General features: G+C 46.0%; 1 protein-coding gene across 1 annotated transcript in view; it reads left to right on the top strand.

Moving 5' to 3' along the window:
• The window catches only part of Prdm6 (PR/SET domain 6), a 104,212-nt gene that overhangs the window by 67,912 nt on the left and 22,874 nt on the right, over positions 1–13,426 (top strand). Inside the window, exons 4-5 of the mRNA XM_021655112.2 lie at positions 2,945–3,072; positions 6,513–6,637. Of these exons, the coding sequence (XP_021510787.1) occupies positions 2,945–3,072; positions 6,513–6,637 (253 nt within the window). The remainder of the gene's footprint in view (positions 1–2,944; positions 3,073–6,512; positions 6,638–13,426) is intronic.

Below are 13,426 nucleotides of genomic sequence, written 5' to 3'. Positions count from 1 at the left end.
ATTCTGGATACACTTGCGAGCAGATGGTGTTCAGTTGGGCTCAAATGCAGCCTAGACCCTGATACCTACAGGCCTCAGGTATTAGAGCATCACTTGCTTGGGAGAGTACTGAGGAGGAGTGTTGTGTACCCTTCTTCTAATGTTTTGAGGTAATTCTCACCAGCAGCCTTTATGCAAGATGTCTTTGTAGGAAAAGGGTAAAACTATTTCATCAAAATTTTTCTTCCATTAATTATCGATAGTGGTGTTGAGGGGACAGGATAGTTTTGGTTAATCTCTCTGGTTGTTGACAGTAGTTTCAGGGGTGAGAGTTTTGAAAGTTGCTTGACTGACTGTCTTAAAAAAAAGAAACAAAAGAAAAAAAATCATGATACATCAACAAAAACAATTAATTTAATCTAAGTGTGATGCCTCTCTTTAGCTTGCTGGGCAGCAGCAGAGAGATTTGCCATATAGCATGTTTCCATTTGCTGCTGTTATCCCAAAGCAAGTAACTGGAAGAAATATTTGCCTCAACTGTGACACAATCCAAGGACTTTTCGCTCCTTTTGGGAACAACTGTGATAGTCTTGATATGGTTATGAGTCCTGCATTTGCAGCTGATTGTCTTTATTAGATCAGTGTTTGTCTTTTCCTGGTGGAGGTGGTGAATGGTTGAGGGAGGAGACAGGACATCAAGGAGATCAGGAAGCATGCTGAGATGCTTTAAAATGACAGGTGAAAGGAAAAGAGAGATTTTTACACTGAGTCTAGGGGGCCTTCAGAATAGAAACACCGGTCAGAATTGGTATGAATGCCCAGGGTAAGAAGATCAATCCGTACTTAGAAAGACAAATAGGATGGACATTGGAAGTAGGAGAAAATGAGAAGCAGGATAGGAGCCTACCACAGATGGCCTCTGAAAGACTCTACATAGCAGTGTATCAAAGCAGATGCTGAGACTTATTACCAAACTTTGGGCAGAGTGCAGGGAATCATATGAAAGAAGAGAGACTTAGTAGGAACTGGAGAGAACAGGAGCTCCACAAGGACCAAATATATCTGGGCACAGGGGTCTTTTCTGAGACTGTTTCTCCAACCAAGGACCATGCATGGATATAACCTAGAACCCCTGCTCGGATGTAGCCCACGGCAGCTCAGTATCCAAGTAGCTTTCCTAGTAAGGAGAACAGGGACTGTCTCTGGCATGAACTCTATGGTTAGCTCTTTGACTCCCCCCCAGCCCAAGAGAGGAGCAGCCTTGCTAGGCCACAGAGGAGGACATTGCAGCCAATCCTGGTGACACCTGATAAGCTAGGGTCAGATGGAAGGGGAGAAGGACCTCCCCTATAAATGGACTTAGAGAGGAGCAAGGAGGAGGTGAGGGAGGGAGAGTGGGATTGGGAGGGAATGAGTGAGGGGGCTACAGCTGGGACATAAAGTAAATAAACTGTAATTAATATAAAAATAAATAAAAAATTATATATAAAAAAGAATTGGTATGAATGACCATACAGTAAGGTTTTTCTCTGGAAGATTTATTCTGTGTGTTATTTGGGAGAGGAAATGTGGGAGGGCTCAGAAAAAGAGGTGTGGTTTTCAGGATGCTCTGAGGAAACCCTCGGCAACTCTCGGAAGGCTGTACCAACTCTATTCAAAATATACTCAATTCTGCCACCGGCCTTCTAAAAAGTCTGTACTCCTAAGAAACTATTTGTGTGTGTGTGCTTGTGATGTATATGTGCAGATGTGTGTGTGTGTGTGTGTGTGTTCTTGTGTCTGTGAGTTCTTATGGGTGTGGAAGCCATAGGTTAACCTCAGGTGTCATTCAGGAGTCTTCTACCTTGTTTGGTGATGCAGGGTCTATTTCTGGAACCTGGAGCTTACCATTAGGGCAGGCTAATAGGCCATCAGGCCCAAGGATCCCCCTCACCTGTCTCTGCCTTCCTGGTGGTAGGATTGCAAGGCTGCAACATCACACCCAACTCAACTCTCTCCCCAGACTCCCCAAGAAACTACTGAACTGCCTTATGCTTCCTGGCTGTCTCAGCATCTGGGGAAACCCCAGAGAATCACCACCGGATATGTAGCTGCCTCATCTTCTGCTCCTGGACACCAGCTCACAGAAAGTGGTTTCTGGAGGGGCACAAGTGTGTCCCCATTCAGCATTTATCACAAGTCTAGCTAGTTGCACCCATGAATTTTTTTTTTGTCTTGTGCTTATTGCCTGGTTTGAAGTAGGTTTTTCTTTTCTTTTTCCTGCCTTGAGGATTCTGCTAGGGCTGACCTAAGGCAATAATGGTGAGAGCGAGCTTGGCTGAGAAAAATAAACTCCAAAGAGAGATAGCTGTGCTCCTCTTTCTCTTTCTGGGGATGTTTTGGGATGTCTCCTCTCTTAAGAGCTTCAGAGACTGACATCTCCTGTGGGGGGACAGTTTCTTTATTTCCCACCAGAGTCTGTTTTCACCAATCCACTGCAGTTTCTCCACTTCCCAGCTGCCTTCGTCTGGGAGTTGCCCGGCTCTGTGGACGGACAGTGCCCGCCTTCCTCGGGTGCTTTTGAACAGTTGCATGCCGGAGATGGAGGACCTTTTATGTGCTTGTTCCAATCATGTCAGCGTGGCCTCTCCTTCCAGCTTGCTTTGTTTATCCGGCAGCTCATTATTTAAGACTAGCCTGTCAAAATGGGTTAAATATTCTTTGGGAAATATGGCCACATCCTTGAGATACCACAACTATGTTTAACACAGGAAAGATTGGCTTGATAAGAAAAAATGTGATCAACTTGCCTCACCAAAAAATATTTTCCTGTTACCCTGGCTGAGTTTCCACAATTCTCAATAGTCACTCGCCAACCCACGGGCCGTGAATCTCTTCAGCTGACACGGAAAGACACTAAGGGAAACAGGGAAAACGGTTGCTGATGATCCATTCTAACTACTTGACCTTCTGACCTCTTCTCCAGATATATGATCAAGATGGGACACTTCAGCACTTTATTGATGGTGGGGAGCCTAGTAAGTCGAGCTGGATGAGGTATATCCGATGTGCAAGGCACTGTGGAGAACAGAATCTAACAGTAGTTCAGTACAGGTAAAGTATGTCTTGATTTACTGCCGGAGCCCTTCGGCTCGCACATACAAACTCAGGCTTCCTATGAGTGGGGGAGAACATCCTGTAGAACTCAGTGTAGACTGGTTGTCCTTTGCCGGGTTCCTGAAACTGCCTTGGTTCCAGTGGTAGTGTTTTACGGACAGTCAGAAATAAAAGTGCTAGCACACGCCCTCAACGAGTCTGTACACAGGCTGACGTTACTCTGTGTCACCACTTGAATGTCCGTACCGACCCAAATGAGGTTAGCAGCCCCACTGGCTCAGGGGTTACTCCCCCAGCAGAGCACGCGCGCGCGTGTGCAAACACACACACACACACACACACACACACGAATGGAAGCTTGGAGACTCAGCTCCACATCTGTTCCTTCCAGTCTCCATCAGTCTATCTCTCAAAGAGAATAAGTCTCATTTGCACAAAGGTCTGGAAAAACCAAGAACCCAATCTTGTAGGACCGGCCATGCTCAGCTGTGGGACAGAGCCACAATGACCTCTCCTGCTCTCTCAGAATGGCCCAGAGCATCTGGGTCTTGCCCTTTGATGAGTTCAGCTGTGTTGCAGGTGATGCGGTTGTTTCAAATTAAAGAAGAAAAGCCCCCACCCCCACTACTCTCTCCTGAGATGAATGGGCAGAGTCCAAACAGTGACAGATCCAAGCAGAGGCACCCTCTCTTCCCAGAGTCACACAGGGGCGGGGCCTGGGAGCATCCTGCCTCCACTTCTCAATACACCTGCTGCACTCCACAGTACCTCCCCCCCCCGTTCAAGATGAGAAGGCAGAAAAAAAAATCAAACAGAAAAAAAAGCCCCATCACTAAGCCTCCTCTCAAAATCCCTCGAAAACATGTGCCTTATAAATAGATGAGCTCAGTTATAAACAGCCATGTTCCCTTCAGAGTCAGAAGCAACTGTTTAGCTTTATTGGGCACCACAGACACATCAAAGCCAAGAGCCTTGTGCTCGGCAATTTGGAGATCTGCCTGAGGCTATTTATTTTCTTTCTTTTTTTTTTAATTTTTTTTAAATTTTTCTTTAAAGGGTGCACAAATCTGGCTTGCTCTCTGAAGGCCTCCAGTTCTAAAAAGAACATACTTGGGCAGCGCCTGACTCATCGCCTGGGTTTCCCACGCAGTTTTATTAAGTAATGGTTGACATGAAATAGTGCAGGCAACTCTCTGGTACCACCAACCTGGCAGCACACCTCTGCTGTCAGGAAGTTCTAGACATCCCTGAGCTACACACAATTAGCCAAGATTGTGTTTGTCCAGTCAGCAAGAGATAGTTTGGCCACAAGTGTAATAAACACCAAGGGAGCTCTTGAGGCAAGTTCTAAATTTGGGACAAGAAACCCCTTAGGGGAAGAGGGCATGAGCAAGTCATTACCTATCTGTCAATATGAAGTGGATTTTACAACTCTCTTTTCATGAGGGCTGAAGCTCCAAGCTCTCTCAGCCGATCTGTTTTGGATTACCACAGATCTTTATACAATGAGCTACAAAAACACAATTTAAAAAAAACTGGCATCCATCACTAGTGACCACGTCCAAAAGTAAGAAAATAGAAAAGCTGGACCCCGAAGAGCCGGCCTAATTTTTATTGTACATGAATGTCCTCTTCACAGAAAGTCAGCTGGTTTAAATTCATTCTGTTATGATTTGTAATATCTAAATGGAATTTTCTTCAAAGCGCCCCTGATTGATTGACCCTGAGCTGAACGTTTTGTTTTTATTTTGAGGCTGACAATAATGTTTGCTGGCATGTGTTCTACTTGGGCTGCGTTGGGACGCCGTGAAGCTATCTTTATGAGTCATCCAACCACAATACTAAATACATGTCAGCAAAGGAAATATTATCTGAAAAGGGAAAAATCCCTTTGATGTGCCTCAACACGCAGGGATTTCTGCAAGCTTTGGAAGCTCTGGGTGCTTATAGGGAATGGTGTACGCTTACACATCCCCCCTTCGGCCGACACTGTGCCTCAGAAGACCACCCATTGCTCGAAAACAGTTCTGGTCTTTCAGCGGCAACGTGTGTCATTTGGTTTTAGCACATTCATTTGCCGGGCGCTGTGTTTATATTAAGGGAAGGCAAACCCAGAGATGAAATGTTACAAGGGTGAAGTACAAAGTAGGCTCAATTTTTCTCAAGTTAGGAGATGTCAGTGATTTATAACTCGGTTCCAATTTTGATTTTTTTTTTTTAACACAGTGGTGGAAAGAATTAATAAAATACACAGCTCTGAGAGATGCCAAGGCAGGAAGGGCAGCGAGGGCTGGACAAGTGGCTGGAGTTTCTGTCAGATATTCATAGAATGCCGGGGAAAAAACGTTCTGCTTAGCTAGCAGTGCCCTCGTGAGACAGAATGGCAGCAAGTGAGGAAAATAACAAGATAAATGAAATTTTTGCAGCTGTAAGTAAAATATTGAGAATCTGCACTTTTTTATTGATCTTTATGATCCTATTGCCAAGAGCCACTTTGTGGTGACAAAATATGTTGACAAGCGCATATCTCACTGCCGTGAAAAATGTGGAGAAAGATTCTCCTTATGTCTGCAGTGTTCTACAAGGAACAAATTACATTGCTGCAGCCAATTCCTTACAGAAAGGCAAAATTTAAGGCCCACCAACCCGAAACACTTTTATCTGGAACTTGAGGCTAATATTTGTAACAATCCTTCATTGAGGAAACCAGCCTCGGCACCCTCATGCTTCTAAAAATCTGTAGATTTTTCTTAATGGCACCAAAGCTGCTGTTATAAAAGATGTTCATTTCTTGGTACCCTCACTCCATCATCCAGGGTGTAATCTTTCAGCCCAAGTAAAGTGCTCCTCTTGTATTTATTGAATTTCCATCTGTTTCACCCAAGATGGCTTTTCTCTTCTCCTACGTCAAACTTTAGGGGGGAAAGAAGGAGCAGTTTAGAGGGATTTTTTTTTACTCTTTTAGTCCTTATACCACCAAGGTGCTTCATTTTATTATGAATTTGGGAACTCCCAATGCCAAGGTGCCAGAATACAGTTAGTGCATTTTCTTCAAATGAGAAGTCAATAGTATTAATTTACATATGAGGTTGGGGTACTCTGGCCGCGTCTGCAGCTTGCCACCAGGAAGAATTTTTTCATTAGTGTGAGATTAAAAAAAAATCTTTTTTGTAATGAACTTTTCTTTTCCTGCTGTCTCCTGGGCCAGATTTCTGTCTCTTCAGGACCCTCTATGGAGGGGCAATGTGGAAATAAACTATTCGTTGTTTATCATACTGAGTTACAGGCTCTGCTCAATTGCCGGGGATCATAAGGTGGGTGTAGATTTATTATAAACTGTTTAGGTGGAGCTGGGCAGGATGTTTTGGGGGCAATAAAAATGTGGGACATATGAGCATTACGCCTTACTAAGCTGGGTTTTCTTTTGTTTTAAATAGGTCGAATATATTCTACCGAGCCTGTATAGATATTCCCAGAGGCACCGAGCTTCTGGTGTGGTACAATGACAGCTATACGTCTTTCTTTGGGATCCCTTTACAATGCATTGCCCAGGATGAAAACTGTAAGAATCTACTTTAGCTCTGAATTCACACAAAAACATACCTGTTTCAAAGATAACTTTTTAAGAATGCATTTTGAAGCTTCTGAAATGTGGTTTGCTGTGATTCGAAATGCAACATGCATGGGTCATTCTACCACTGTTTCTTTTTCTGGCCAGCTTGTGCAAAGTTTCAAAGTCTTTGCCGGAGTTTTAAAGAATTGCTGAGAGAAAAAAAAAAAGTGAGGTCAGCTGGTCTCCACTGAGCACTCACTGTGTGTCTGCTTCTATGCTTGCCACTGTAAGAGGGAAAATGAGAGCGTTTCAGCTCTGAAGGGAGACAGTCTTGTTGGAGCCATACTCTAAACAAAAATAACAACAACAACAAAAAAATTGTTCAATCAAGACTTATCACCTCTGCAGCCAGTTGAACATGAATTAGAATAGTCAGTAGAATAATGGGAATAAAAACTATAGGTATATGATTGTGGAATTTGGGGTCTTTCTAAAATTTCCTGTTTAAAACCAGGTCTAGAATCGCAAAATTTTCTTCTGTCATTGTTATTCTGCCAGCCTGTTACCTTTAGAACAGTGACAGAACGTTTAGGCTGATTGTGATCTTGCAGAAATTTCTACTTGAACTTATTTCAAGTTGTTATTGGTGCTTTTGAAGCCGCTAAGGTGATATCCGTATCTGGGAGAGATTCAGGCAGTCCCAGAGTGCATCGGGACAAGTCTAGCTTCAGTGATGCTGTATTTTCCTGTCACTACACTGACTCATCTGTGACATGATAATTTGATAGGCCACAAGAAAGAAACAGAGACGACAGATGGATTTGTCCAGGGGTAGAGAGCTTCGACTTGGAGGAAGAGGTCCTTTCCTACTCTCTCCTCTCTCTCTCTCTCTCTCTCTCTCTCTCTCTCTCTCTCACTCATCTCACACATGCCCTCGGCACTACTCATCACAATGCCAATCTTTTCCTTGTTGTCACTGATGCCCTTGTATAACAGAGAAATCTTTAAGGGGCACACTATCATCAGCGTTTCTGTCTTACCCTAATTCAAGCCAAGCTCACATGGAGGAGTGAAGCTGGGCGTTCTCTTTACTTGCTCTGTTTCCCCTGGAGAGCGCCTTTTCTATTATGATGCCCTCGTTAGAGGGAGCGTCTGTTTCCAGTGAGGGAAATCTCCATGTTGGGCATGGTTGTGGGGTTGGCATTAGAGCAGACACAAGCATGGAGGCCACTATGTTCTCCCTTCCCTGGGATGACACCCTGTCTGCCTCCCTCATGCCAAGAACTAGAAGAGCATCTGGGCTATTGGCATGGGTTTTCTGTGTCCCAGAATCCTGACATGAACTCAGCTCCTAATGTGTTGAGGTTGAGCCAAAAGGATATTGGAAATCCCGTGAGCTTCCTTATTTCTTCCGTGAATACACGCTGCTCCAGACTCTAAGATACTGCCTTGTGTGTTGAGAAGTAGGTGGGTGTAAACACACAAAGGTCTAGGGTTCTGATACACGTATGGCCCATAGTTCAGACAGCCATTCATTTTTACCTCCGGATCATCTACTGTGGGCCAGCATCTTTGCTAGGTACCACAACTACAGAAGGAAAACAGTCAAGAAATCCTATACTCATGGAGCTTATGTTCAGGGACAGGGTGCCGTAAATATGTAATTAAACCTTGGTCATACAGTGACATGTTGAGGAGCTACTGATACAAAGAAAAGATGAGTATTCTAGGAGCTTGGGACTACAGATCAGGGAATCTGATTTGAAATAGTTCTCACTGGCAAGCTGGCCTTTGACCAGAGTAAAGAGGTGAAGGAATGAGACACGTGCCGCTGCTCTAGACAAGAGCATTGCAAGCAGCTAGCTAAACCCCTCAAAGTGTCAGGATGGAAATGCCCCTTGTATGTGGAAGAGCATCTAGGATGTTGGCTTGGGTGCAGCAGAGTGAGTGACAGTCCGTGTAAGTCAGGTATGGGTGGACAGGGGCCATGTGTCTGGTTGCTATGAAGACCCTGGCTTTTACTCTGTGAGCTTGATGATGGAGGCTAACATGGAGTTTGTAGCAGCAGTGATGTCTGGTTGAAGTTGTAGCAGGGTTAATCTGTCTTTTGAGTGCGGATCACAGCAGGAACAGTGAGGTAGGGCTCAGGGGCTCTTCTAGAAACCAGGGAGAAATAATGGTGGTTTGGAACAACTTGCAAGTGGTGGAGGTGGTGAGAGGTAATTGAAGAGGAGGCGTATGTTGAGAGTAAGGCCGAAAGCATTTTCTGACATTTTAGGTATTGAGTAAAGGGTGTCAAGGATGACCGAGCCTTCTAGACTAAGGACTGACTGTTTCCTGAGTTTAGAAGTAGAACTGGGAAGTGTGGAACGACCATGTCGGAATTGCCATGCCAACTTGGATCTCTGGATTAGAAGTCATGTGTTCATACACTGCTTTGTACCTTGTGACCCAAGCTATTGCATGCCTGGGGTGACTGGGGTTGGAGGGAAGGCGTTTTGATGTCCATTCCCAGCCACCAGGCAGGGATCTGAGTATGTCAAGTGGTGTTCAGATTCGGGGCCAGAGAGCCATTAGAAGTGTGCTTTCTGGAATAGTGCACCATTTGTTTTCAGCCCTTTCTCCTGCAGTTCCACCTGTGTGAAGCATTCTAGAGGGTGCTGACGAGAGTGTCAAGCGAACTCTGCCAGGGAACATACTGCCGTTTCACTCCTGAACTCCACAACCCACGGCTTCAGTAGGAAAACCAAGCTGCCCCTTTAGGTTCAGTTTGGAGGTCTGTTAGGATGGAGGGAAATTTAACGGGAATTAAGTCATTGCCTAAAAGGCTTAACGGTGACAAAGCCTCTTTCCACTGAGGGTGTTATGAGAGTTTCATTTCACTTCCTGTCTCAAAGTCATATATCTGTCATGGGATTGGCCACCCAAGAAACCAGCAGCAGGCTTCATCAGAGAGTGAGGGGAGAAGATGACTTCAGCTGTAAGTCTGAGGCAGAGTCTCATCCCATTTGCTCACAGAGCAGCCTCTGTGATGACAGCTGCTCACTCTGTGCTGAGGACGGATTCAGGTGACTGAGGCAGATGTAGAGGGGCGAGGCAGGGACCCTAACAGGGCTTCCTCGCCTGCGAGGTCTAAATCATCTTCACCATCAGCAATGCAAAGGTGATTTTCACTCCACCTTGCCGGTCACAAAGGGAATTAGGTTTCAAAAAGAGCTTCCTGAGATCAAAGGATCACTAACCAACTGCACTTCCTGATAGTGCTGTGTGCAAAGCTCAAGACTGCGTGTGCTGCCCGAGGGGCTGCCCAGCAGGTAAAGGCGCACCAAGCTTGCTGGATCTCTGCGCAGAACTGACTCCTGAAAGCTGTCCTCTGGCACACACACCATATACACATACCAAACACACATGTAACACATACACACCACACACATACACACCACACACTACATACACCATACATACAAACCACATACACCACACACTGCATACACCACATACACACCACTCACACAAACTGTATACACACACACATACACATACGACCACACACACGTACACATACAACCACACATCCATACACATACAACCACACACCCATGCACATACAACCATACATACATACACACCACACATACAAACTGTACACACACACCCATACACATACAACCACACACATACACACACAACCATACACACACATACCTGTACACATACATACACACATATACACCACACATACACACCCATTCACACAAACACACCACAAACACCATGCACATCTCTCTCTCTCTCATACACACCATACATACACACACACCACACCCAACACACACACACCCATGCATACAAACACACCACACACACGCACCCTACACATGCACCACACACATCACACACCACAGGATAGACAGGAGACCTTCTATCACAGTTATGAGAAGAGACTAAATATTATTTTCTCAGACAGATTTTCCTTTGTTAGTGAAATTGATACTGGATCAAGATTTTCGAGGAAAATGTGATTTTTAGTTAGTGAATAGTACTTCTTAAGCACTTTCAGTCATGAAAGGATCGTGTCCTTCCCATGGTTCTTTCACTGTGCAGCGCTCACACTTCCCAGCGATCCTGTGTGGTGGGACCTGGGGCTGAGTGAGTGCCCCTCTGTCAGTGGCATGTAGCGCTGGGGCCCCTGGGTGCACGCCCTGCCCGGATGTGCCAGCCAAGCTGCCTGTGCTCAGAGAGGAGACAGTGCCCCACTCAGGCATCCAGGCTCTGGAAGCAATTCCTGTGTTGTTTTCTTTAAAAAAAAAAAAAAACTATAGTTAAAATTGTTAAGAGCGTTCCAAAAGAGAGAGCCCCTCCATCCGCCGTGGGCCTGTCAAAGAGCCTGAAGGAACGCTTGTGTCGACAGATCACATCCGCAAGAAGGAGTGAGCTTGCCCCAAGCTTCCAGTGGGGGATTAGCTCCTGCAGAGTGCAAAGACCCCAGCGCCTTCATATTCCTTTCAGAGGAAATTAAAAGGAAAAAAAAAAAAAAAAAAAGCCCAGAGATAAATGTTAAACAAGGCTTCGCACTGCTTGTTCTGTCTAGCGTATGAAGCTGAGGTGGCAGAATGTGAGACCTGGTGGCCATGCCAGAGTTGCCCTGGATTAGACCCTGCCCTGAGGAGGCCTGCTCCTTTCAGTTTTCAGAGAACAGCAAATCAAAAGGGCCACCTCTGTACAGGGCCCCTGGTCCCCACCATTCTACTAACAACAGGGAACTTGACCCAGCCTTAGGAGTGCCCTGCTCGATGCTGTATCTATATGACCATGATACCATTCAACCCAACAGTTAGGTCTGTGCGTGCACATCTGGAAAGGAGGCACTGTGCAAAAACTAAGTCCCTCCCCCCACCTGAGTTTTGGAAGACAGGAGAAGAGTCATTAGTTTACAACTTAAGCATAAAGCTCAATGAAGGCACCTCCTGGGGTAGCTACAGCATAGGCCCTGGGCCAGGAGGCATTAGGTTGCCAGAGAACCTACCCCCATACTTAGAGAGACACTAGGATTGAACTCCTTATACAAACCCAAGTGTAGGAAGGTAGTATCCTGTCTCTGAATGGGGACTAGAAGAATGTTGACTCTAAGCCAAGGGCTCAACTGTCCATCTCAAGATACTGTGAAAACAGTGCACACCATGCTCTAGCTACAGAATGGTGTAGGCCTTGATTTTTATCCTACCTGCCAGAGATAAAAACTCTGCATCAAGAACCTAATATTAAAATTGGCCCAGCGCCTGGGGAGATGGCTCAAGTGCCTTGCAAACATGAGGAGCCAAGCTAGGTCTCTGGACCCCACATAAAAAGCTGGGCATGGTGGTGCCCACTGATCCTCCCAGAGCTGGAGAAGCAGAGACAAGCGGGGCTGTGGGACCCACTGGCCAGCTGGTCTACCTGAATCGGGAAGCTCCAGGGCAATAAATGACCCTGTCTGTGGGGAAAAACAAATGTGGACGGTACCTGACGAGTGCTAGCCAAGTTTTTCTCCAGCCTCTCCCTGCGTGTGCATGCTCTCTAACAAAGGTAGCAACCCACTGGAACTGTATTCTCCGAGAAGAATGACAAAGGAGGAAGGGAAGGCCAGGGAGAGGTTGCTTTATTGGCTCTCAGAAGTGTTGTGTGCTAACATATCTAGCTACATAAGTTCACCCTTCACTCTTCTAGTTCTTGGACCTGTGGGGGGTAGACATCTCTCAGATGGGCTTGTTTTCAGCACCTGTTCAGCACAGGAGAACCACTGCACCCTTAGCCCACCCTGAACTGGACTGTTGCCCACAGGCAATGGCTGCCTGTGTGGAAGTGTTAAGGCCTGGCTATTTCCGAAGAGCAAACCCACTCTGAAGACATTGCATCCCCACAGCTAATCAGTCTCCAGTTGCCTCCATCCTACTTCGCTCACTGTCTAACACACGTTGATGCTCAGGAGCCTCTCCTGAGAATCTCTTCCCCACAGAACTTCACGCTTGACTTAGCTAACGGCTAAGAAGGCATCTCCACACAAACCTCCACATTCCCCTCCCAGAGTCTGCTTCCCAGGCACTCCTGGGTCTGTATTTTCTTCCTTAAAAAGTTAATTGGTTTATTTATTTTATATCCTGATTGTAGCTCTCCTTCCTCTCCTCCTGGTCCCACCCTTCCTCCCTCTTCCCTCATCCCCCTTTCTACTCCTCAGAAAAGGGAAGCCCATACACACCAACCCACCCCAGCACATCATGTCACATCAGGACTGAGCAAGTCCTTGTGAGGCACCCCCACCAGGGGGAAATGATCAAAAAGCAGGCAACAGAGTCCATGTCAGAGTCAGCCCCGCTCTCCACATACTAGGAAACCTACATGAAGCCAGAGCTGCCCATCAGCTACATCTGTGTAGGAGGCCTAGGTCCAGTCTATGCATGGTCCTTGGTTGGTGCTTCAGTCTCCGCAAGCCCCTCATCTGTATTTTCTTTTGTGTATAGGCAGGGGGTAGCTATAGTTTCATCTAAACTTCTGTGACTCACAGCCTCAACTATCCAATTGTCTCCCCAGCGTATTCTCTCCCATGCCTTGCAGGAATTTCACCTGCAGTGCGTTGTGACTGAAGCCGTTATATTCATTCCCACCAACTTCCCCCGCAATCCCCCAGTTTGACAGTGTTCACTCATAGCCATCCATCTGCACTCTGTGGGAACTTTGACATGTCACCTCACACTCTGTCACCAGGGTCTGCTGTGTGCCTTCCTTCTGGGCTGTCAGCTCCGTTGCCACCACCCTGATCAG

This window comes from Meriones unguiculatus, chromosome 2 (genome assembly GCF_030254825.1).
Source record: "Meriones unguiculatus strain TT.TT164.6M chromosome 2, Bangor_MerUng_6.1, whole genome shotgun sequence".
In the NCBI taxonomy this organism is placed as follows: Eukaryota; Metazoa; Chordata; class Mammalia; order Rodentia; family Muridae; genus Meriones; species Meriones unguiculatus.
The sequence above is the reverse complement of the archived record's forward strand: the minus strand, read 5'-3'. Positions and strand labels throughout refer to the sequence as shown.